Source organism: Phoca vitulina, unplaced genomic scaffold (assembly GCF_004348235.1).
Source record: "Phoca vitulina isolate PV1807 unplaced genomic scaffold, GSC_HSeal_1.0 scaffold31, whole genome shotgun sequence".
Lineage (NCBI taxonomy): Eukaryota > Metazoa > Chordata > Mammalia > Carnivora > Phocidae > Phoca > Phoca vitulina.
Window position 1 is genome coordinate 24,396,561 of NW_022589734.1, and position 24,823 is coordinate 24,421,383.

Genomic DNA, 24,823 nt, shown 5'->3' on the forward strand with positions numbered 1-24,823 from the left:
CAGGAGCTTTCTCTAGAGGGGCACAAGTTTGGGTGTTCAGTCAAAGGTAAGGGGGAATATTTTCTCTGAGTTTGGCAAACAATTTAAAGGGCAAAGGCAGTTAGCCATGGAGGGCCCAGGACAGCGCCTTTGTCCCCAGTCCCCCACAGCGCCCAGGCAGACGAGGGCCCCCCGTGGGGTGCGCGGGGGCGGAGCGGGGCGGGGACCCGCGCGCCTGCAGGGGGGCGGGCTCCGCGGTCGGGGCTTAGGGACTGTAGCGACGCCAAGGCGCTGCCACCCGCCGCCTCGCCAGTCACCCTCGCCCCCGCCCCCGCAGACAGGTGCTCAAAGCAAACCAGAGAGCAAAGAAGCAGGCGAGGGAGCCAGGAAGGAGCCGCTATCAAAGTTCCCAGGTGTTCCTTGCCGGCAGGTGCCCAAGCTTCGTGATCAGCACCATGGACAGCGCCCGCGAAGCGACTCAGGGGCGCTTAGACGCCGCGGGCTTCTGGCGGGTCTGGCAGCGCTTTGACGCGGATGGTAAGTGGAACACGCCAGCGGCACATTCAGGTGTAGACGTGGCTCCAGCCCAGCCCCTTTCCGTCTTTCCTCGTCTTTCCTCGCAGGGAAAGTTGTCTTCCAGTGCTGTTAATGCAGTATACCAAACCAAACATGTTAGGTTCACTGGAGCTACACATCTAGACGTCTGTGTGAGCTCAGGGTCGGGGAAGGACTTGGTCCCCCTCCCAATCCGTGTGTGTGTATGTGTCTGTCTAAGATGACATGCCGTATATGACACAGATCATATATTTAGGCTTGCGGCTGGCAGGCATCTGTCTGAAGTCAGCCCTCCCTAAAGGTGCTCTTCAAAGGGAGGACGAATTTTACCAATTTTCAAAAAGATGCTACTTCCCCCTCCAAAAAAAAGTCTACCTGAAAAGAAAATGGAACCACTTAACATGTGCTTTATCTTTAGTAATAATTCAGCAACCATAAAGAAAATAGCTAAACTGTGTTTTGACTCTGCAAAGTAAGATTCAAGAATTACACCTGTTAAATTTTCCCAAGCTTCCAAGCCCTTGGGTTGGATTTCTTCTAAAATTCATGTTTGTCTGTGGATTAAAATGTATGTATTTAATCGCTTTCCTTTTCCAAATATTCATATCAACCCAGCACAGAGCATTTACTATTGAATGTGTGTTTACTATTCAAATCCATATCTCCGAGAGGTTAGACGCCAGCACAGAGTTACTGAAATAGTGGAGAACAGTATCCATGGGGATCATACAGACTGTGAGATTCAAAACAATTTAGATAAATAGTAAATGTTACATGTCATTCTATGTAAGTGACTATCACTTATGCATCTCTTGTTGCATTTAGAAAAAGGTTACATAGAAGAGAAGGAGCTCGATGCTTTCTTTCATCACGTGTTGACGACACTGGGTACTGAGGTAAGTACTTGTGCCATGAAGCATTAATTTATGTGCCTTTAGCAAAATACAAGCAGCATCCAAGTCTCATGTTGATTTACACTTATTAATCTCATCTGACCTCTTTTCTTCCTTGCCTGCGTGTAATTTTTCTCCATCTCCTAGCAACATGGAGGAATTGAAGCAGGTTTTATAAAAGGTACAGCTGTAGCGTTAGACGTGCTGGCCACTGACTTTCAGTGTAACATCTGTCATCCCCTGGAGAGACCCTAACTATAGATTCAAACAACTCTGTTTTGCACGTCTCCTTGGTTATGTTTCTGCTAATGGATGTAAACATGGAGATAAGGCAGCTCACTTTGTTCAAAAAGGTGGAAGAGATGTTAAGAGCTCTGAGGTTCTGAGTGGTTAGTGCATTTGATACTCCTTTGATAGCAGACCACAAACAAATAGATCTTTTAAAATCATTTTTCCATTATTCATTTTATTAGAAGAGGTTATAGATTTCTTAGGGAATGACAAACCAGAAAATAATCAATATACCCAGAGCCCAGGTATAATAAACGTAAACCCATCTATCGTGTCCGTGTCCCTCCCTGATGGTAAATCTGGCCTTGAGAGATGGAGATTAACTTTTGAAGATCCCTGTACCAAAGCAGAGGAAAAGCTCATACAAAGACACCCCAGCCTAGGGATGGGAGAGCCTAGTCAAGACTCCAACAGGGGGGGCGCCTGGGTGGCTCAGTCGGTTAAGCGGCTGCCTTCGGCTCAGGTCATGATCCTGGGGTCCTGGGATCGAGCCCCACGTCCAGCTCGCTGCTCAGTGAGGAGCCTGCTTCTCCCTCTGCCTGCCACTCTGCCTACTTGTGCTGTCTCTCTATCTCTCTGTCAAATAAATAAATAAAATCTTTAAAAAAAAAAAAAAAGACTCCAACAGGGGATGCATGGTAAGAGGAGTAGCTCTGGAGACAGTAGCATTTACAATGAATTGTGGAGATCACTTATCCTCAGGTAGAGAACTGTTTACACAGAAGAATAAAGTGCCTTGCACTTTTCCTGTAGGAGCCCAATGAAGGGAATGAGGCTCTCTGTGCCACTGAGGAGCACTTAGTGAGGGTGTTTCCAGGCCGGGGGCGGGGCGCCAGCTGAGAACAGAAGAGGAGCCTTCTGCCTCCAACAACCACGCAGACCTCGTCTCTCCGTCTCTGTCTCTATGTATATGGATCTCTCTCTCTCTGCCTCTCCTATTCTTTTGATGTCTGTCTGTCTCATTTTTCTGCCTATTTCTGTTTCTCATTCTGATTCCTGGCCCCTATCTTCCATCATCTCTTTACTTTGTCTCTGACCTCTCTGTCTCTCATCTCTCTGTCTTATAGGTCTCCCCATGTCTCACTGTCTCTCCTGTTTCCTTGTTTCTCCTTCTATCTGCAGTCCATCTCTCAAAGCTCTCTTGTCCCTCCTCTCCCTGTCTTTTCTTTTCCTTTCTATTTCTTACCTGTCTCATCTTTTTCTTTGCCCCTCATTTCTTGTCTTTTATCAGTTTCTCTTCTCTTCTCCTTCTTTCCCTTAACACTCTCTTTGTCTCCCGGTCTCTCTCTGTCTCTGCCTTGCTCCTACTAACTGCCATAAATACTAGGGCTCAGGGCGTTCCAGAACCCATGAGTCAGACGCTGTTTTGTCATGCAGGACAGGAGTATTTGAGGAAAACAAATAGATGAAGTCAGAACCACTCAAAGCCTTGGAATAAACTGGATGGTCCAGGAACCCAACCCAACCTCCCAGAGACTTAGAACTTCACACGTTTCCAGAAGCTCCTTGCCTTGGTGATTTATAGGAAAGAAGGAGAAAAGTTGCTGTCGGTGTTGAAGGAGTGTCTTATTCTCTGTCATGAGGTGGGGGTGGGGCTACTAAAACGCAAGGGTCTGCTCTGAGCCAAGGACACCGGGAGCCAACTTCCTCTGGGGCTTTGGCCAACATTGGAGACATTGTTGCCATTGCTGACGGAGTAGAGGGGTGCCTCTCTTCCTGCTGGGCACTCCATCTCTTACGTCCCTCAGAGCCAGTCTGGGGACTTGCCCTCTCACGCAGGAGCAGACATGGTCCTTGCAGGAGAGGACACAAGGGACTCACCAGTGTCCTGTGTCCCTGTGTGTCCCGTCCCTGAGGAATTTCAGTACATTTGGGGTTTGCCTAAGATCTTGCATTTTTAAATCACCCTAAGTCAGTGGGTATCTCTCTCACCCTCTGTCCCTCCAGGAAGAGTGACTGCCCGTCGCAGGGGGGCGGGGGGAGGGCAGGGTTCTAATAGGCCGGTCTCGCTGGGCTCGGGCAGCAACTCCACCTTCCTCTTCTCAGCGCGTGGCTGCGAGAGAACTTTTAAAGCCAGATCAGTTGTATAAGCCATTGTCCAGAAATGTCATCGTCTGCCATTATTCTGTTTCAAAATGCTGAGACCTTACCTTGGGGAGTGCGGTTATGGGAGACTGTGCTGGGCCCTCCATGCTCCCTGGACAACCACGATTAAGGAAACTAGTCCTGATTCCTGATTCTGGGTTTTTTCCCCACCGAGAAAGGAGTAGGCCCTAAGCATGTCCTTAATCAGAGGGCGGGACTTCCCAAGTGGACGTGCGTCAAGCTGAGTGACAGTCCCCATTTGTGACCCCTGCCTCTAATCAGGGATGCCCCAGCGGGTAGAGAAGCAGCCGCAGGGAGGCCTCCAGGAGTGGCAAGCCGTTCTTCAGAGGCCTGAATAGCTCTACGTTCCTCCCTGATTAGCAGGTCACAGAGGCCTCGGAGGAAGGAATTTTAGGGCTGCCAACAGCAAGGGGCCTGCTGCTCAGGCTTGGAGAGGAACCTGTGTGATCCCCTGCTTCTCAGGGCCTCTACAGGGACAGACTTAATGGAACCATCGGCTGTTTTTGCTGCTGTTCCTGTTACTCACCCCTTCCCTCAGCAGCCCCCCCTTTTCCTTTCAAATGCTCAGAACTGGCCTCTGAACTAGGGCTGGAGAGAACGAGTGCAGAGCAGAGCATCACTTTCTGGGGCTGTGTCCACGTCCTTCCTGTCAAATTCTAGTGCATCCTGGGCCTCCTTCCATGCTTCAGAGACGATGGGGCCTAGAGTCTCACAGAAGGGGGGCAGGGGGGTGCGGCTGGGAAATACAACAGAAGCAGCCCCTAGGCTCTGTTGCTTTAAGTCCAAGGGATAGTCATGGGCTTTGGAGTTAGAGGACAAAAGTCAAGGTTCTGTGGCTTCAAACTAAAGGCAGCACATAGACTCTGGCCACAGCTTCTTTGGCTTTATGTTTATTTATCTCGAAACTTAATTTTCCACCCACCTGGCCTATGTCCACTAATGTCCTTTGGGAAGGCCCAGCCCACCATAAAGAACCATGTATTCATTCCACAGATATTCTATTTCAGAGATGCAGAAATGACGGCTGTCCTGCAGATCTCTGAATCTAGAAAGCCAACCTGAAATGCAAAGTGAAGACCCACCTTGTGGAGTGATCTCCATCACATTTTTTTCTATATGGTGCGCGTACGCAACCCATAAACCCAAACCCAAACACACACAATCCGAGGTGCCAAGACTAGAGATGCTGATCTCTCTCTATGTAGTGGGGTGTCTCAGGAGGAAGCCTGGTTGGCAGGGATAGTGCGGGATCGGATTAGGGAAAGTATTAGGGAGACTGAATTTAGCATGGCTGCTAGGGTCTGGAGTCTTGGGATCTGGCACTGCTGCGGAGTGTTTCTGCCTCTCAACTCTTCCATTAGAATTCCTTCTCCACTGTTGATTATATACGTCATATTTTTTTGTATGAACCCTGCAGTCCACTGACGAAGAACAAGTTAGTATGTAGAAAAGGTAGGTGGAAGCGAGATGCGGCATCTTTGGTAATTCAACAACTACTTTATTACTTTTTTCCCCTTCTAATTATTTTTTCCTCAGTGGACCCAAGGAGAAGATTAAGGGATGAGCAATGGCAAGCTGGCAGTCTAAAAGAGCTGGGCGTTTCACTTAGAACAAAATCTCTGAGTTCTTGGGAAGAGAACTTGGGAGTCCTGCAAATGAGCTTAATGGAGGTGTTGTCTGCAGACAAGCTGACGGGATCGGGTTACATCAGTCCGAGGCCCCTTAAAACCTAGTCTCTCAGCTTTTCTTCCTTCATTCATGTTTTAGGAGTTCACTAGCCAGTAGGTCTCACCTGCTCAGGATTCTGATCAGTGGTGCTTTGCTCAAGAAATCTCCACCACTGTTCTCCCTTGTTCAACATGGGAGGCTCGCTTTAAATGGCTAAGTAACCTGCTTTCCGGGTAGACTAACGTAATGATCAGGCTCTATGCTCTGAATATTTGATATCCTGACTACATTTTTGGAATCCCGGTGGCTTTAATGTGGTTCTGTCTGGCCTATTGTAGGAGGCAGGCATGGAAGAAAATGTGCGGAGAATGAAACAGCAATTTATGGCTCCCCAGGATGTCTCTAGAGATGGGCGCGTGCAGATGAAAGAGGTACCTTTCCCGACTGTCCCTTTCCCGACTGTCCCTTTCTCGACCGAGCCTTTTTGGGCTGTCATTTCCCCTGAAAGATAATGCAAATCTTACATCTGATTGGGAAGCTAGAACTCTCTGCCAGGCCGCTGACCTACCCAGCATTTTGAAGTAATCACCTCTCCTTTTCCATCTGCTTAACAACCCATATCAGTTTCTTTAAGTCAAGCAACATTTATAGTTATTTTAGAACTGGGGCGTTGATATGCTGGAGGCCTTGCAGTTACTCAATCCGATGTGTCTCTTTGCTGTGTGCTGTTCAAATCCAACCTGGGTATAAGGAAAAACTGACTAACAAGAAATGAGTTGAAACTCCCGCATCAGGTCCCAGTGAAGGTTGGGGAGCTCTAGCCCAGGAGATCATTTGGAACAAAACGGACAGCAGCTATCTCACTTCAGCTCAGCCCACATAGTACCTTTCTCTTCAGAAAGTTATGATAATATGGCAGCTTTCTCAGAACACTAGATGTATGAGCGTTTCCAAAATTTTCACTCCAAGGCAAAAATTACATATGTCACCAACAACTACAGTATAATTGATGTAAAGCAATCCGCGTATCCGTTCAAGGAAAAGTAAGTGGAAGCCTCAAGCTAGAAATACCGAAGGACCCATGACCGCATGTTCACTGCTGCGTTCTCCAGCCCACAGAGCAGAGCGGAACATTTAGCGATGCCCAGTAAATATGTGTGGGCTTAAGAAAGAATAAATGAAACATGGGAAGTGCCTGGAAACGATGGTGTTACCTTACTAACAACAGGCAGAGCTTCTTGAAGCACTTGGAAACCCGGCAACAACTTTGACACCCATGCCAACCATCGGTCATGGAGTCCCGCAAACGCACATAACGGAGGTGTTGTTTGTAGACAAGCTGATGGGATCGGGTTACATCAGTCCCAGGCCCCTTAAAGCCTCTGGAGTCTGTGAGCTTAAGGAGTAGCTGGGCCCCCCCACATCCTCCTGCTCTCTCTGTCTCACTCCAATCACAGGTTGTTGAGACATAAAAGTCAGCCCACCTGGACACATTTTAGATATTCTAGCACAACTGAGATGAGGCAGAGGTCCCAACTGAGAGCCTAAGCCAAGCTGGAGGGTTATCTGTGCATCTGATTTGTGTGGGCCCCTCTGTGCCGCTCCAATCAAAGCTGAAGACAGACTGGGTTCTAAAGGCTGAGGACCGCTGAATCACATTTTAATTTGGTTTCTTGGCTTGTGCCACCCCATGTGAAAAAGCATGTCGTTCTGAAGAGCAGATGCTGATTCTAGCTGACTTTGGCCCAGACCCCTGCGGCAGGGGTGAGGCGGGAAAGGGGGGAGGCAGGGTAGCACCAAGTCCACGCGGTGAACGTGAGACCTTGGCCAAGTCACTTCTCCTGAGCCTCTGGTTCATGGTCTTCATCAACACGGTATTAGCATTTATTGAGGGTTTAATTTGTACCAGGCATTTTACTCCATTTTGCTTATAAGCAGTGCCTCATTTTACTTTTGGCCTTCACATTAGCACCAGGATATAAATATTACCATCCCCGTTTTACAAGTGAGGAAACTGAGGCACAGAGAGATCGATTAAATTGTGCCAGATCAAATAACAGCGAGCAATGGAGAAGGAATTTGGATCCACTCTGAAGCCTGTCACGGACACTGCACTGTCCTGCTCTTGTGAATAAAAGGGGGTATTTATACTTACCAGTAGGACTGGTATGAGAATTTAATGAGATCATAAATGAAAAGCACGTCGCCAGTGCTTGCCACGTCGTAGCTACTCGATATATGATATTCAAAATATGAATGCTCTCGTTCACACGGTAGGTCCTTGAGCAGACCCACATCCAAGTAGAGAAGTGAGTAAGCGTGTGGGCTCACGATGCCAACCAGCCACCAACAGCCTCTGTCTGGACTCACTGTGGCGGGGCACTCACCGCAGAGACAGAAGGAATGGCCATTCTTTACGGGGGACAATGCAAGCCAGCCATACCACAGTATGGTAGGATGGGATGAGCCCAGCCAAACACACCCACGTGCTGACGCGGGAGTTACAGTCACGCAGGGGAAGAAAAAGTCACCGTTACTCATGGGAGAAGTGACATCAATCAGTAGAAGTGGTGCTCAGAGAAGAGGGAGAAATGGATCATACCTGGACCAACGATGGGAGCACCACAGAGACACTGATATGCAGACGAAGAAAAACAGCGGACACTCGGGACACCGACGGCAGTCGCTCCTGTCTGTGCCCGTGGCGTGAAGAGACCGTGTGCACAGCATCTCCCCAGCATGGCGGGAAGCTGGGAAGTGGGGCCCTAGTCCGGTGCCACCACTTACTAGCCACACAACTGAGGCAAGCTCCAGGTTCCTTAAGGAATAAGTAATAATGGTGGTGTGCTGTGTACTCTCTAGGCTGTGGTTAGGATGAAGCGAGTCAGCATCTGTAGGAATTTAGAACAGTCCGTGGCACATATAAGAATTATTCACTATTTTAATTTTCTATTATATGATAGAGCTAAATTATTTTAATACGGGAGAGTCTTAAAATAGTGCCTGGAACATATTAATCACTGACAAATTTATTATTAAAATTAGGCTTATGATTTTGGGTCGTAAACTCGTGGGAGGCAGAGATCACCCACCGCGTTCCTTACCTAGCAGCAGTACAGTGCTGCTTGAAAGCATCAGTGAGCCAAAAATGGCCCAGAACTGCCACCTGAGCTCTCAGTCCTGAATCCAAGCCCTCCTGTCCTATTGTATGTCCCACCATGGCTCTTACCCAGGGGGCACTGGCCAGTGCGGCTGACGGCTCTTTCTCTCTGTTTCTTTAGCTTGCCAACATGTTCTTGTCTGAGGATGAAAACTTCCTTCTGTTCTTCCGTCAGGAAACCCCCTTGGACAGCAGTGTGGAGTTTATGCAGGTAAGTGGTGGGTTGTGTCTCTAGAGAGCATGAGGACTGAGAAGAGGCCAGGATCCCAGCCACCGACCGTGGTGGCCCCCACTCCTGCCCAGTCCCCGAGCCCACAGAGGATAAGACCAAGCAAAGAAGCCCTTGGTGATGAGCCAGAACTCAGGCCCCAAGCCCCAGTGTGTTCTGTGCCCTGCCCTAGGCTGCTCCCGAGATGACAGAGTCCTTCAGCCTGGGCTAGAGGAGGCCCAGACAGCAGGCCAGCAGGCCGACATGGAGGACTATGACGGGGGTCGGCTGGGAACTCTGGAGGCCAGAGAGCAGGTGCCCCATCTAAACCAGAGAACCTGGGGGAGCTCCAGCGAATTGCTGTCTTCTCAGCATGCTGTCTGGACATCTAGACTCTATGTGAAACTACTGGTTTTTATATATTGGCCACTAATTCTAGTTTTGAAGGTATAATACCATGAAAACGTAACTCACTAGTGAGCCCATCCAGCCGGCAGGCCTTCTGTTTGCAATTGCTGTGCTCGAGAGAAAGCTGAAGGCAGTCAGTGGTTCCTCTTAACTCCTCTTTCAGCCTCTAGGTGTTACTATCTGTTGGAGAAAGAAGACCAGGAAAGTCAGAGCAGACTCAAGGCAGCTACTGCAGCCGGGGGCCCATTCCTGAAACAGTTACCAAGTCCCCATTTAGGAGATAATAGCTTAGTACCCTTTTGCACAACTGCATTTACTTCGGACGAAGTGAAAGTCATAAAATGGAGCAAGCACATGCATAGACTATTCACAGGAGAGATCTGAATGGACAATAAATGTATGCTGGTCACCAAGAAATGCAAATTTAAAAGAACTAATTTTTGCTAATCGAAGTGGTAAGGATTTTAAGAGGATCTACAAAATACGTGGTGCCAGCAAGGAAGCACTGAGATTGACGCTCATGATCTGTTGGTAGGCATGTGCACTATAACAATTTTATGAACAGCAATTTTGCAAAAATGTAATCAGGATCCTCTAAAATGTCATTATCCAAAGTTAAAAATATCTTTACCTTCTGACTTAATAAGTCTACTGCTTTAGGCATCTATCTTAAGGGTATAATCAGAAATGTTTGTATTTGGAGGAAATGCGTTAATATGTTAAGAAGCAAGATTGTGCGTGCATTATGATCTTAATATTATTTAAAAAATGGTTCACCCTAACACCTACATAAATTAGACCATAGGTAAATACACATAAGATAAACACTGATTGCTTTTAAGTGGTAAGATTTCAGATGATTTTCATATTCTTTGTACTTTTGTATTTTCCAATTGTGCACAGAATCATAATTATTTACAAATTATTTTAAGTGACATTTTCAAAATAATTTTAATGGTGCTTAAAAATGCTCTCAGAAAATTTTAAATGAAAATAATAAACAGATTGCCCAAGTGTATAGACAATATGACCTCCCAGTTAGTCTTGTCATGTGTGTAATAGAAATATAATGGAAAGGAAACACACAGATACACCTGGGCTGGGTGTATATCCACAGAGTGTAGTTTTCTCCTTTTTGTAGTTCATTAATTTTGTACAGTGAATATGATTTACTCTTATAACCAGAAAAACAGTATTAAAATGTTAGGCCTTGCATAGTATAGAATAATCTTGAGGAATGGGAAAAAGGAAAGAGCACTGTGGAGCTTTCCTATGTTTTTGTTTTTCTTTTAACTTATTCCATTTACCCCCTCCCTTCTAGTTGGTCAGTTGTTTCGGTAATAAAGAGCTTTCCCTTTCTCTACCCAGTTAAAATATATATATATATATATATCACTTCAGACTCTTGATTTTTTTTAAGTTAAATTTGTTATAACCTATTACTATCCTCTATATATTTTTTAAAATTCTAAGTTAATGCCTTTACGTTCCCCCTGAGCCATAGGACCTTAAAACACTTTAATCCTGACATATGGTACCCAGCTCACCTGTTGTGGTTGTCCAGGATATGAGTTCTGTCTTGTTTTCTTTTTTTTTTTTTCTTATTATTATTTTTTTAAAGATTTTATTTATTTATTTGAGAGAGAGAGAATGAGAGAGAGCATATGAGAGGGGTTAGGGTCAGAGGGAGAAGCAGACTCTCTGCCAAGCAGGGAGCCCGATGCGGGACTCGATCCAGGGACTCCAGAATCATGACCTGAGCCGAAGGCAGTCGCTTAACCAACTGAGCCACCCAGGTGCCCTGTCTTGTTTTCTTTAACCCCACAAATTTTATGCGGTCAAGATTTGTTTTATGCACCATTGCTTTTTGTGACTTAGAGTCTCCTTCTTCGTGTTCCTCCTTCCTAGAGTATATCCTGTACTAAATGCTGTTGGTAAAAACTTTGTTTGCCTGGAAATCTCCTTATTTTGCTTTCATTCTTTAAAGATAGGCGTGCACATTATTCGCATAAAAACCTTTGGGCCTCCAATGGCTGGCTCAGTTGTAGTAAAATTATAAGATAAGGTAGATGGAAAATGTTTGGAGAATAACATTTAAAAAAAGCATGGAAATGGTTTTATTTATTATTTGAAATTCTTATTCTTAGTTTTGGAATAGTCACACAGTAAAAGTTTGATTATAATTTATATTTAAATAGTTGATTTTGTAAGTCTGGCTGAGTTCAGGGACTACAAGGCGTGAGGTTTCTCAGTCTTCTCACTGCCCATCAATATCCCCACTATCCCTGCAGGTGCTCAGGCAGGCTGGCTGACCGGGGTCAAGAATTAAGGTCCCTGCAGTGGGCGACTCAGCTGACCCATTCTACATTTACAGAAAATCTGTCAGTTAAAAAAAAAAACAACTTAGGGGCACCTGGGTGGCTCAGTCGGTTAAGCGTTTGCCTTCAGCTCAGGTCATGATCTCAGGGTCCTGGGATCGAGTCCTGCATCGGGCTCCCTGCTCAGCGTTGAGCCTGATTCTCCCTCTTCCTCTGGCTGCCGCTTGCCCTGCTTGTGCTCTCTCTCTGTCAAATTAATTAATTAGTTAATTAATTAAAAACAAACAAACAAACAACCTTAGTGCTACTTTTTCTTTTTTAAATTTTTCTATAGTAGGCCCTACACTGAGCATGGAGCCCCAAGCAGGGCTTGAACTCACAACCCCGAGGTCAAGACTTGAGCTGAGACCAAGAGTCAGATGTTTAACTGAATGAGCCACCCAGGCGCCCCTACTTTTTGATTCTGTAGCGGAGTTCGAGAACTCGCCAACCCGTGACGCTTATACATGGAATAATCCGAGGTGGTCCAAATCACACCACTTATTAGAGAAAGCAGTTCAGTGTCTCTATAAAAGTGTTCAGTTGTTCTGTCTTCCAGTTTGGTAATCGTATCTTAGCCGGATGAATGCTGCCTTTAAACCCTAAAACCAATGAAAGGCTCGTCTTGTCTCTGGGAATTACCCAGGATGTTTTATTCCCTTTACCCAGAGCCAAGGCCACGCAGGGAAGATTCCTTAGGGCCTTCCGGAAGCACAGTTTATTTTGGAGGGTTTCACCCTTTCACTAAGGGTTTTAGTTTTAGGCAGGTGCCTCAAGTTGACAGCCTCCACCTTTGCCTGGGCCCCAGGATTTGCCTCCTGTCCACCTTGTGTGCAATCTCCTGATGAAGCTGCAGGCTACATTCTCAGGGTCAGCACACGGACCCGGGACAGAGTCCGGTGTCGGTCCTGCGTGACCTCGCTGGGTGTGTGCTTGTTTACGTGGCTGATGGATTTATAAACGGATGCCCGGCTTTCGTGTGTTTCAGATTTGGCGCAAATACGATGCAGACAGCAGCGGCTTTGTATCAGCTGCTGAGCTGCGGGTACGTGTCGCTGGGGGCTCTCGCTGGGGGAGGGGCTGGTCCAGCACCGGGAATTTGATGTACATGGATCGTGAATTTCATTTCTGTGGGCCCAAGAAACATGGGTTTGAATGTGTTACTTAAAAAAAAAAAGTATTTGTGTTTAAAAGGCTTAGAAAGTACAGGTGTTATTGCTCTCTCTAGGAAAGACACATAATTGAGGATTTTTGACACTTTTTCCGTGCCTGGAGCTATTCTCTGGGTTCTATGAGCTCCCTTTAAGCAGGGACAGCCCTCCCCATTCTTGGATTTATTGCTTGCTGAAAGCATTTTATTTTCTCTGTAAAAAAAAAAAAAAAATGAACCACAATCTTTGAAGTAAGGCCTCCCGAGATCTTCCCATATAAGATGTGGCTCTTCTCTTGATGTCACAGAACTTCCTCCGAGACCTCTTCCTCCATCACGAAAAGGCCATTTCTGAGGCTAAGCTGGAAGAATATACTGGCACCATGGTAAGTAACTGAGCGATGGCATCTCCACAGGGCGGCTTCCCCCTTCCCCCCCGGGGCCCAGAAACAGAGGCGCAGAGTAAGCGCCCCAGTGAACTTCCGCAGACCAAGTGAATGCAAGAGAAAACCTCAACTCTCAAAACATTGGCTACAATTGAGCCACTTTAGCCCCTCTCTGAGGCTGAGGCTGCATGTATTGGAGACGGGAAGTGGTTCACCCATCCTTAGGGAGACCAGAAGTCCAGTCAACATCAGGTTACCAGGTACCAGGCCAATGAGCTCAATCCTACTGGAAGTCACATAGAAACGGGTAAATAGGGACAATCAGAAACCTAGACAACCAGGACCAAACACATGGGAGCCACTTCTTGGCACAGTGGACAATTCTATTCATTTAGTGTGTTGATTTAGAGTGGTGGAGAGTCAGATAGATGGGAGATGTGTGTCCCCCCACTGCCACGTCTTAGCTATGACCTTGGGAGATTGTCAAGCCTTTCAATTTTACTTATTTCCTCCGTAAAATGGGGGGTTAATAGGACCCTGTTACAGACAGGGCAAAGGGAGTTGAGGCAGAGGAAGCACTGGGCAAGTGTCTGGGACATGAGACATGTTAGGTCTTATTGTGGTGCTTGCTATGGTCCTTGTTGTCATTATTTTGCTTGCCCCTGGAGGCATCCACGTGCTGAATGACGCTGAGATTATTTCAGTGTCAAAGTTCCCTGAAAAATGGTGGTGTGGGAGAAGCTGCCTCTGGCGACCGCGTCCTCACCTTCAGTTTCAGCTAGGAACATGGTACATCTCTCCCGGTTCCCATCAACAGCCCAGGTGCCCTGCCTTTCATCTCCTACGAGCCCCTCCCCGTCCCCAGACGTGCGCTCCATTCCAATCCAACTCTGTAAGTGGTTTCTCAGTTAATAAGCAAGGAAATGGCTGGTGAAGCCTTAATTACTTGTAGGATTGTTACATCTATTATATGAGGCGTTCTTGACCAGATTGACGTTGCTCAACTTCCTGGTGCACAGTCAGGAGCACGTACCACTGGGAAGAGGTGGTGAATTCCCATAAAATGTGTGCCACTAGGTTGATCTACTGAGGCCTTTACGTGATGCTTCCAAATATGGTGTTATTTCTGACGACTTCTCGGCAGGGTTGGCATTGTTCATGCTGTTTCATGCTATATATCTGATGGTGGAGGCCTAGAAAGGGTAAGTGACAGAGTCAAAAGTTGAATTCTTTTTTTTTTAAGATTTTAATTTATTCATTTGAGAGAGAGAGCCTGAGCAGGGGTAGGGGCAGAGGGAGAGGGAGAAGCAGGCTCCCCACTGAGCAGGGAGCCCAATGCGGGGCTCAATCCCAGGACCCTGGGATCATGACCTGAGCTGAAGGTTGACACTTAACCGACTGAGCCACCCAGGCGCCCTGCCAAGTTGAATTCTTAAATGCACTGCAAAGATTGGGTAACTGGGAGAAGTTAAGTTACCAGGCCAAAGGCCCCAGTTAAACTGGAAGCTGAGCCCTCTTGGTTTTCAGCCCTGGCCCCTCCCACCGCTCACTCTGCACTCTGACTACCCAAATGCTGCCCCCAGTCACCAGCGCCTGCCCCGGGAAGGAGGAAGGTGTTCTTGACCATGAAGACTTGTAAATGGCCCAGACAAGAGAAGCCCATGCCAAGGACAGAATCAAACCCCAGGCCAGGATCTCAATGAAGGAAATAATTCAGCTTCTTGCTCTGTGGTGTTTGAGATCCTGAGTAAACACGTACTTGGCTCTGAAGGGTGAAGTGGGAGGCCCCTCGAAGCAGGAAGCAGTTCCCCAGTACGGTGAGATCTCTGGGCTTTTCCCACCGGATTTCCAGTGAAACCCGCCAGCCGAATAAAGACTATGAAAGGGGCGATGTCACTGTAACTGCCTGGGACAGAGAAAGACAAGCAGATCATGTTTCCAGCTGAGCACTTTTCCAACCTTGAGTTCACACCATGTCAGCACTGCTGTTACCTCGATTTTATTCACTTAGAAAACATGCACTACACAATGAAATACTCTCACTTCGAATCTCCAGCATGCTTCTTTTTTTTTTTTTTAAGATTTTATTTTATTTATTTGACAGAGAGAGAGACAAAGCGAGAGAGGGAACACAAACAGGGGGAGTGGGAGAGGGAGAAGCAGGCTTCCCGCCGAGCAGGGACCCCGATGTGGGGCTCGATCCCAGGACCCTGGGATCATGACCTGAGCCGAAGGCAGACGTTTAACGACTGAACCACCCAGGTGCCCCTCCAGCATGTTTCTAGTATTTCTTTGGTTACCTTTGATTCTGAGGGGTTTCCCTCGGGCTTCAACTATAATGCTAAACCACCTCTTTCTCACTTCTTTTTCTGTTTGTTTGTTTAAAGATTTATTTATTTATTTATTGGACACAGAGAGAGAGAGCACAAGCAGAGGGAGGGGGGCAGAGGCAGAGGGAGAAGCAGGATCCCCGCTGAGCAAGGAGCCTGATGAGGGTGATCCTGGGACCCTGGGATCACGACCTGAGCCCAGGGCAGATGCTTCACCAACTGAGCCACCCAGGCACCCGTCTTCCTCACTTCTTAACATGGCTCAACTCTTTTTTCCCTCCTTTTCTTCTCCTGGTTCCTGCTTGTCCTTCAAGATCTGGGTAGACGTCATCTTGCCCTAGAAAACCTTCCAGAAACTTTCTTCTGTAGCGGATGCAGGTGCCTCTCCTCTGTGCGCCCAGACTACCTTGTGCATATCACTGACGTGCCCATCACGGTCATCGGTTTGACCCATCCCACAACTACCCACTCTCTGCTCTGCCCCGGGCACCCCTCTAGTCGCCGGGTACCCAGCAGTGAGTGCAACAGACAAAGGGGAGACTGACAATAACCAGAAACATAATAAATAATAAATTAGATTGCATGACAGAGGGTAATGAAAAGGTAGAGTAGGACGAAGGCTGGCCACGCCGGCGAGGTGGCGAGGGTGAGGGCCTGGGGAGGCGGGGGGTGGGTGCTCGGGGACGGACCAGCAGCAGGCACGGAGCCCCTGGGGCAGCGGTGTGCCCGGCATCTTCAAGGACAGGAAGACAGTCCTGGGGCCGGGGCGGGGTAAGTGAAGGCGCCACTCACCAGAGGCCGGACCATGTAGGGCTTCTTAGGATTTAGCAGGATTCCTGACGAGTCAGCTGCAGTCAAGAACAATGCTGACACCACTTGTTTATGGATCTAGTTCCTTCCCAGCCAGTGACTCTTCCACCGCAAGGGCGGCGGCGTATCTCTGTGTTCCCCGCCCTCCCGCGGGGCTGGGCACACAGTAGGCTACTTAATGCAAATTGTCAGAATTGAATTCCAGCCTACCTAATAGCCAGCTAAAATAAGAAACCGTGAGGACAAAAGCAAAGTTTGCCCTTGGGACCGTCCTGCCTTCCTGGCTGGTGTTCCTTGAGCCCCTCCACCCCCATGATGGCTCTCGATCCCCCTTGGGCAGGTGCCTCATAGATCATAGATTGCACAGGTCCAACCTTCCTCAAGCTGTGCTTCATGTTCTGAGATTCTCCCTTTTCCCCCTCTTTTTAAACCAAACCCTCTGGGATTGAGCCAGGAGAGCTTGGAAGTGCTGAGCTTGATCCTTTATGGCTCTCACTGGGGTCCTGCCCCCATGCTGAGGACCAGAGAGGAAGGGCAGGAAACCAGGCACCAGGAGTGGGGGCGAGAGCTGGAGGATGCGCAGGAAGCAGAGCAGAGCAAATCTGAACAGACGATCCCAGCAGGACAGGCCTGCGACACGTCCCTGTGGATTCAGAATCCACATCACCATGTTCCTTAAGTTGAGACACACATGTTTTTCTGGGCTGAGGAATAGATTCTCAAAGAGACCAGCATATCTTCCTTCACCAAAACCCTCACTCCTTTCATGCTTTTTTCTTCCAGGTCAGAATACCATCTAGTAAACTAGGTCACTCAAAGATGTGAGTTCATTCATTCAACAAATATTTAGGGAGAACTTACCAAGGCAGATATGGTCCCTGATCATATGGGATCTTCCTATTAGGGAAAATTTGGTAAAGGAGGGAAAGAGCAAAAATTCACTCTCGTTGCTCCCGTTCATCCCCACTGTGCTGGTCATTGTCATAGACCTTCCACTGACAAGTTGAGTTCAATTTTGCCTTTGGTCCCTAAATACAGCGATCTTATCTTGAGTTCCCATTTTCCTGACTTTTCAAAAATCAGGCAGATCATAAGGAAGCCACAATTCTAGAGCTTCCTCAAAGGCAGGACAAGAGAAGGTAGGTAGATGGACAGAGTTCACGTTGAGTTGTTTTAAGATGTCTTCTCCCCTGAGGACATGTGATGTTTTCACTGCAACATAACCAGACTTTATTCCATTCCTGAGTACTTGACTCGTAATAATTGTGCAAAGCATTTTTCAAACATTGCATTTGATTCTCTCAACAACCTCATAAAAATAAGTTATTTCTTAGCCCTCGTTTTATAAATTTAAAAAACTGAGAATTACAGACTTTAACAGGTCAAATACAGGAAGGATGGAGTGGAAATGCATACCCAAATCTATCTCCAAAGCCTGCATTTTCCACCACAATACCCATGTCTGAAAGTTTAAATACTAAGTCATTAAAAAGAAAACTTTCAAAAGAGGAAAAGTAAAGCTTTGTTGAGAGATCAAGAAGAGATGACAATTCCTCTGAAGAAAGTGAAGAGCAAGGTGAGGACAAAGCCCCGTTGAGGTATTAGAATTCTCTTAATGTTTTTAAAGATGAGATAATACAGGAGCTCAAGCTCTCAAGCCACACCAGAATTTATTGCCTAGGAAGATGGATTTTTCGCCTTGTGAGTCATCCCAAGAACTGACATCTTATTCAACATAAAATAGGAAAGGAACGGAAGACAATGGGGAAGGAGAAAAGGTTCTACAAAATCGCTCTGGGGAAGAGTAAGCGCTGATAAGCTGGTGCAGGGGGGCGGGGAAGAAGAGATAACTGTACCTTCAGAGAGTCTCCAGGGGTCATCTCATTCAAACAGACCCATCATAAGGGACAGAAGGGCCATGAGGGAGACTCATGGGCTGCTTGCCAAGCCAACACTCGGCTGGAAAGATTCTGAACATCACGCATCAGCCCAGCAACCCTGGTCGCCCAGAGCGCTTCTCTGCACTGCCTTTAGGTTTTAATCTTTAACCTCAGGGGGGCCATTCCTCCCTTGGGATGCCCGGGGCTGAAGAAGATCGGGCAATGTGCAATTTTTGATGCCTCTCGGCTCGCATCCGGAAGCCGAGAATCCTGTGAATTAGCTGAGGGGGATCCGAGTGGTCTCACCCAACTTCTGAGTATCTGGGGTGAGAACCGTCCATGGACCAAGACCATCCTGTTATTCAGTGTCTGTTTCGTTGTCCAAGCCTGCGGTTCTTCTGCTTCTGTGTGCTGCCCAGAAGCTCTCATTTTGTTCCAAACTGTCCTGTGGGGAGAGGCTCATGATCAATCAAATCCAAGTGGCCCCTCACGGGTTCTTTACGCCTTGAGGTGATAGGCAAGTGTTGAGGAATCCGGTAAGAGAGTTTCCACCCTGAGACCTAGTCTAACCAGAAGACTGGATGATTTTAATGAGATTATGGCCAATCTATTTCAGTGGCCTTCCTTAAATTCAGAGGCAGCTTATATATACTTTTCCAATGAACATATTTGGGACCTGGATGATAGTTTTTTGTCTTTTTTAAAAGACTTTTTACATTTCCCTAGTGACCTGTGGGTGAACGAACTTTCAGAAACTCAATAATCTCCAAAGAGATTTTAGAACCTTCATCTAAGTGATACACCAAGTGTGAACCTTCGTCTAACTAAGTGATACACCAAGTGTGAACCTTAGTCTAAGTGATACACCAAGTGTGAACCTTCGTCAAACTAAGTGATACACCAAGTATGAACCTTCGTCTAACTAAGTGATACACCAAGTATGAACCTTCGTCTAACTAAGTGATACACCAAGTGTGAACCTTAGTCTAAGTGATACACCAAGTGTGAACCTTCGTCTAAGTGATACACCAAGTGTGAAGCCACCTCACGGCTGCTTTAATGGCTTTCTCTGAGCAATGGGTACAGTGGGAGCAGCTCTGCCTTATAGATCTGGTTCCAGGGTTTCGCATCAAATGCTTTACTTAGGAAATGTAACCTGCTAAATGAATTCAAATAGACTCAAATAAGGATCGGCACATTTGAAAGCTGTCCTCAGCCTGAACAATGAGTGAGTCACAGCAGAGCACTGAATCATAAGCGAGAAGTCGAGGTCTGCAGACCTAACCTTCTTCTAACTCCTAATTAATGTTCTGGACAAGGAAGGAAACAGCCTATTAACAAAATCCAGTTAGGACACTAATTGAGAGGGGCTGCCAGTACCCGGCAGGGGGAAAGATTAGCTGTCCGAATAGCATATTATCAGGTAATGTTGAACTTTTAAAAACGTAAGCTAATGCATGTGGGAGATGTTAAGTTCACGTACCTAATTAGAGTGTAGAACTTGAACTCTTGTAAATGTGCAAATTAAAATCTGAGACCATGGCAGACAGAGAGACATGTGAGGTTAAGCTTGTCCCATCCTCTACCCTGGTCCCAGCCCTTGTCCTTTGGGCCTGGATGGAAGTCGCTGGCTTCCGAACTGCTTCTTTCCATAGATGGAGACATTCAACTCTCTGATCCGGGCTGATGGGAAATATGCTTGGGCTCCATCTCAAGAGCTCTTCTCTCCTTTGCTGGTGACCTCAACCAGCCTCATGACTTGAAATACCAGCTAATGGTGATGACCCTCAGTTCACAACTCTGACTCAGACCACTTCGCTGAACTTCTTAAGTAAACCAGGTAGCCCATTTTCTGATGGATAGAAATGTGATTTACCACATTGGTGTTCAGTTCTTCCTCAAGCCGATTTTGAGCAAAGGGCATTTTCCCCTTTGAATAATTTGCACAACAGTGGAGATGGGCCCACATCTTTCGAGATGAGTTACTACTTGCTTAAAGCTCAAGATCGTCTAGCTCTCTATTAAAATAGAACCTTTTATAATGATGGGAAATAATTCATGGCTCAGTCTCCAGCAAAATGTGCTGCTCTTGGATTTTTACTGGATATAAAATTTATGTTTAAGGGGCGTGATTGGATGTGTTATATATCCGAGTGTATAAATATATAACCCGTTTTTTAATAGATTCTGTAATATACATTTTTGATGCTAAAGTTTTAGGGAAATGGACTTTCAAATTCATTTCAAATATTAAAAAGAAACTGGATTTAGGGAGTGAGGAAGGATGGACAGATATGTTTTTGTTTTTTTTTTTAAAGATTTTATTTATTTATTTGACAGAGAGAGATAGCGAGAGCAGGAACACAAGCAGGGGGAGTGGGAGAGGGAGAAGCAGGCTTCCTGCCGAGCAGGGAGCCCGATGTGGGACTCGATCCCAGGACCCTGGGATCATGACCTGAGCCGAAGGCAGACGCTTAACGACTGAGCCACCCAGGCGCCCGCGGATATGTTTTTTAATGCAAAAATCTGTTAGACATACCCTCAGATTTTCTCATTCCCTCTTTCCCCCTGTACAGCCTCTTCCTACAAATACGTTTAGAGATATTCTGCTGCACTAAAATGTTGTGAAGTCACAAATTCACTCACTAACTATGACTCAAATATGCCATGAAATGTCTCTCCTCCATCTTGCCTAATCTGGTCTTCCTGATTTTAACTTTGAATCCTATCTTGTAAAAAGCCTCGTCTGATCTAATAATTTAAATAGTCTCTTTGGATATAATGCTAAGTCTTTCCACAAAAGGAGGAGCTTGGCCTCTTTGATTTCTCGGTCATCTTCGTCCAACCCAGAGTCTTCTGCAAAAATGGCATCAAGGAGGGGCGCCTGGGTGGCTCAGTTGGTTAAGTGTCTGCCTTCAGCTCAGGTCATGTCCGGGTCCTGGGATCGAGCCCCGAGTAGGGCTCCCTGCTCAGTGTGGAGTCTGCTTCTTCCTCTCCCTCTGCCTCTCCACTGCTCCTCCCACCCCTCATGTGCTCTCTCTCTCTCAAATAAATAAATAAAATCTTTAAAAAAAAAAGGCATCAAGGAGAGAAAAGTGGCTTTGGGCCCTAATGGTGGAGGTGGGGAGCCGACGTCCCTGGGCACAAAGCTCTGACTCCTCTGGTCTCCAGGACGATGCTTCTTGGTCACTCAGTTGCTGCCTTGCTGGTATTCACAGCTGAAGTCTGTGATGAGCTCATAACCCATGCTCCTAGCTCTGGCTAGCCCACTGGGACCTATAGGCCAATCCACCAGCCATCCTTTACCTCCTGCTGGATGCAGACCACGAATTCTCTGCCACATCTGTAGCAGAGTCCACATGTTCTCCCACACGGCAGACTAGTAAATCAAGAGGCAAGATGCTGGGGGAAGGAAAGCAACTTTATTCAGAAAGCCAGCAAACCAAGGAGGTGGCAGATTGTGGTCCCCAAGAACATCTTTCCTCAGCATGAAATGTGAGCTTCTTTTATTTTAGGAGGAGGTTGGAGTCAAGAGGTGACTGATATCTGTAGATGTTCAGGAGCCCACAGGAGTCCAAGGAAGGTTATGAAACCTTTCTGTCCTTGGTTACTTTATCTTTGCATACAGGAATCCGGTCATGGTGTCCCTGTAAATCTCAGCATTGTTATTTCTATACGTACTTCCTTCTCTCCTCGGGTGAAGTGGGTTTAGGGGAAAGAGTGGATTTTGCACGTCTCAGCTGTAGCACGCCTATGTGCAGGGCTCCATGGAGGTCTGTCAGCCATACGTCGAAGCAGCAAGGGAAACAGAGGCAACATGGAGTCAGACATGCTAAGTGTCTCCCTATGACACATCCTCTTTCCAGCCTGAGGCTCTGGGGTCCACTCCCACCCTCGGTTCCAGCGTCACCTCATCCCGTCACAGCCAGCCCCATGGCAAGTCCACTGGCTCTCAACCCAGCATTCAAATCCTTGGGTGTTCGGAGTGTCTTGGGGAGGCTGAACCACAGCAACTCCTTCCTCATTAGTGCCCTCCTCCCTCCAGAACCCCTTTCCAGCAGAGTTAGGTCACACACCTGTCCACTGTATGCCCCCGTCTCTGCCTGTCCCGCTCTTCCTTCCTACAATCCTTGAAGCCTAGAGAGGCGGACTTTCCCCTCTATCCCGTCCTCCTCAACGCCTTCGGCCTTCAGTGGAAAAGTGGTATTTCTTCTGTGCTCAGTAGGGAGTGCCCTGTGACATGACAACCTCAGGCAGTTTAGACAACTGTGGGATCGGAATGGCAAAATGACAAAGTGCTTTGGTAACTTTCAAAGTGAATTCCCATTACAAGTACTTCTTACAGTTGTGTCCCCTTCTGCATTCCAGATGAAGATCTTTGACAAAAATAAGGATGGCCGTTTGGATCTTAATGACTTGGCAAGGTGAGTAGCCTGAGAATGGTGTCAGACTCAGACATACCATCATGGGGGTTCCACGATGCACACACTTCCCTTTGAAAGGCAGAGGTCAAGTCTTGCCTGGAACCCTGAAGAACAGGCTCATCTGGCCAAATAAACAGCAGTTGTTTAGAATCTTCTGGGGGTGACAGATCCCTTTGTAAAGATAATAAAAACTACACCCCCCAAATGTGCAATACACAAAGTTTTCATAAAATTTTATAGGTGGGTCGTGGGCCAGCCCTGCCTTCAAAGGCCAGACGTTCCTGGTCTCACATAAGGACCCCACGAAAATATGTCTGGAATCTCATTCACTGGCTCTGGGAAAGCTGAGCAGTTAGTTCAGGACAGGGGACGACTGAACCAGGCTCCAGCTGTGCTGTCTGGTTTTTCAGTGTTGAAGTAGCCTCCATGGGCACCCAGCACCCGAAGGCCAGAGTGGGGGAGGGGAGGGGTGACAGCAGAAGTGGCCTAGTACCTGGGAAAGTGCGTCTGCAAGGCCGGTGTTGTGACATGATGGTCACGTCAGCACGTCGTCTCAAGGCTGGCTGACCCCAAGATGACCTGTGATTGTCACAGAAAGGAAAAAAAAAAAATCAGTGGATCCAGAATACGTGGGTATAACCCAGAAGGGGGAGCAGTTACGATCCCAGGGGCCTGCAGATGGGGTGGATGGAGCCGTAGCGTGGACAGTGACGGGGGTGGCAGTTACAGGCTGCAGGGCACAAGCAGGTGTGGCTGGAAGACAGGGAGTCCACGGACTGAGGGTGATTTTCAGTGACGGAGAGTTAACCTGGCAATGTCATAAGCAGATACTAACTTGAGTTCAAAATCACAAAGCCCTGTACGAGCTACCTCCTCTCTTGGCAGCATCTGCGAATGGGGACACACCAGGAGGAACCTCTCCTTAGTGATTACCAGGACACTGACCCCAACACTCTATAGGGTCTTCTATTTTGAGCCTCATCCTCCTTGGTTACTTTCCCCAGGAACTTCGTCCCAAATTTGGCCACTTTGCTGGGGAAGAGGCACGGAGAGACCAGCCAGACCAGAGGAGGACAAGAGTGTTTCTCCCAAAGGTTGAGGACTGAGGGATCTCCACCCTGTGGCCTCGTAGATCTGTCCCCTGGGTCCCACTCACTTCTCACAGTTCTTTTGGCCAACTGAGGCAAGGTTTCCTCTCAAGTAGAGGTCAGTCTAGCTACTCTGAGAGTTGTGTGAGAGCCAGTCCTAACGGGATTACCCAAACACCTAAAAGATTCACTCAAAACATGGCATCTGGATGAAAACAAGAGCATTTAATTTCGTTGCTCCCCTCACCAAAAACACCCACCCACCTGACTCAAGGCGCTTCTCAGAGGTAGTGAGTCCAGGGGCCTCGAGCGCCCTCTGGAGGCTAGAGTGTGCCACTGCTGAAAACTGCTCTCTACCCTATCGTCAACGATACTTTTACTCCTCAAATAAAATCCACAGATAATATAATCTACCTGTGCGCATAATGCTAAAACAGTATAATGCACAAACTATAACACATAAAGGGGAAATAAAGGAAAACAGTTAATAATAAAATAAGGTGTATTTCAGGGCTTAGGTGGATAGATAGAACCACAGGAAGACATAAGGGAGGGGTTGTTGCTTACATCGTGGTGTAGAACTACTGTGAATATGTCAGTTCAGATGTTGACTGATACAAATGTGACCTTTTGGCAACTCGTGTCAGGAGCTCAGTTGCTGTTGATACAATTTTATAAATAACAAGTCTTTTTTTTTTTAAAGATTTTATTTATTTATTTGACAGAGACACAGCGAGAGAGGGAATACAAGCAGGGGGAGGGGGAGAGGGAGAAGCAGGCTTCCTGCCAAGCATGGAGCCGGATGCGGGCCTCGATCCCAGGACCCTGGGATCGTGACCTGAGCCGAAGGCAGATGCTTAACAACTGAGCCACCCAGGTGCCCACAAATAAGTCTTGATAGCATTCCAAATGAAACAAAGTGCAGTCATCCCACCATTTACACGACTCACTATACCATATGGATAATTGACACAATTAGCAAATTATGTATACCTTGAGAAAAATACCCTGGATTTTTATGTAAATAGGAATTCAGTTCTCGGTTCAAATATAATTATAAGCAGGATTTGTGCACACATGAGTGCTCCCCTGGACATTCCACAGGATGATTCCCCATTCTGTGGAAATTT

The 24,823-nt window shown here is 47.0% G+C and overlaps 1 protein-coding gene across 1 annotated transcript in view; it reads left to right on the plus strand.

Moving 5' to 3' along the window:
* Window positions 1–292: 292 nt before the first annotated feature.
* The window catches only part of SCGN (secretagogin, EF-hand calcium binding protein), a 35,643-nt gene continuing 11,112 nt past the window's right edge, over window positions 293–24,823 (plus strand). Inside the window, exons 1-7 of the mRNA XM_032424965.1 lie at window positions 293–516; window positions 1,360–1,430; window positions 5,831–5,923; window positions 8,774–8,863; window positions 12,614–12,670; window positions 13,084–13,161; window positions 22,550–22,605. Coding sequence (XP_032280856.1) covers window positions 435–516; window positions 1,360–1,430; window positions 5,831–5,923; window positions 8,774–8,863; window positions 12,614–12,670; window positions 13,084–13,161; window positions 22,550–22,605 — 527 coding nt within the window. The 5' untranslated portion in view covers window positions 293–434. The remainder of the gene's footprint in view (window positions 517–1,359; window positions 1,431–5,830; window positions 5,924–8,773; window positions 8,864–12,613; window positions 12,671–13,083; window positions 13,162–22,549; window positions 22,606–24,823) is intronic.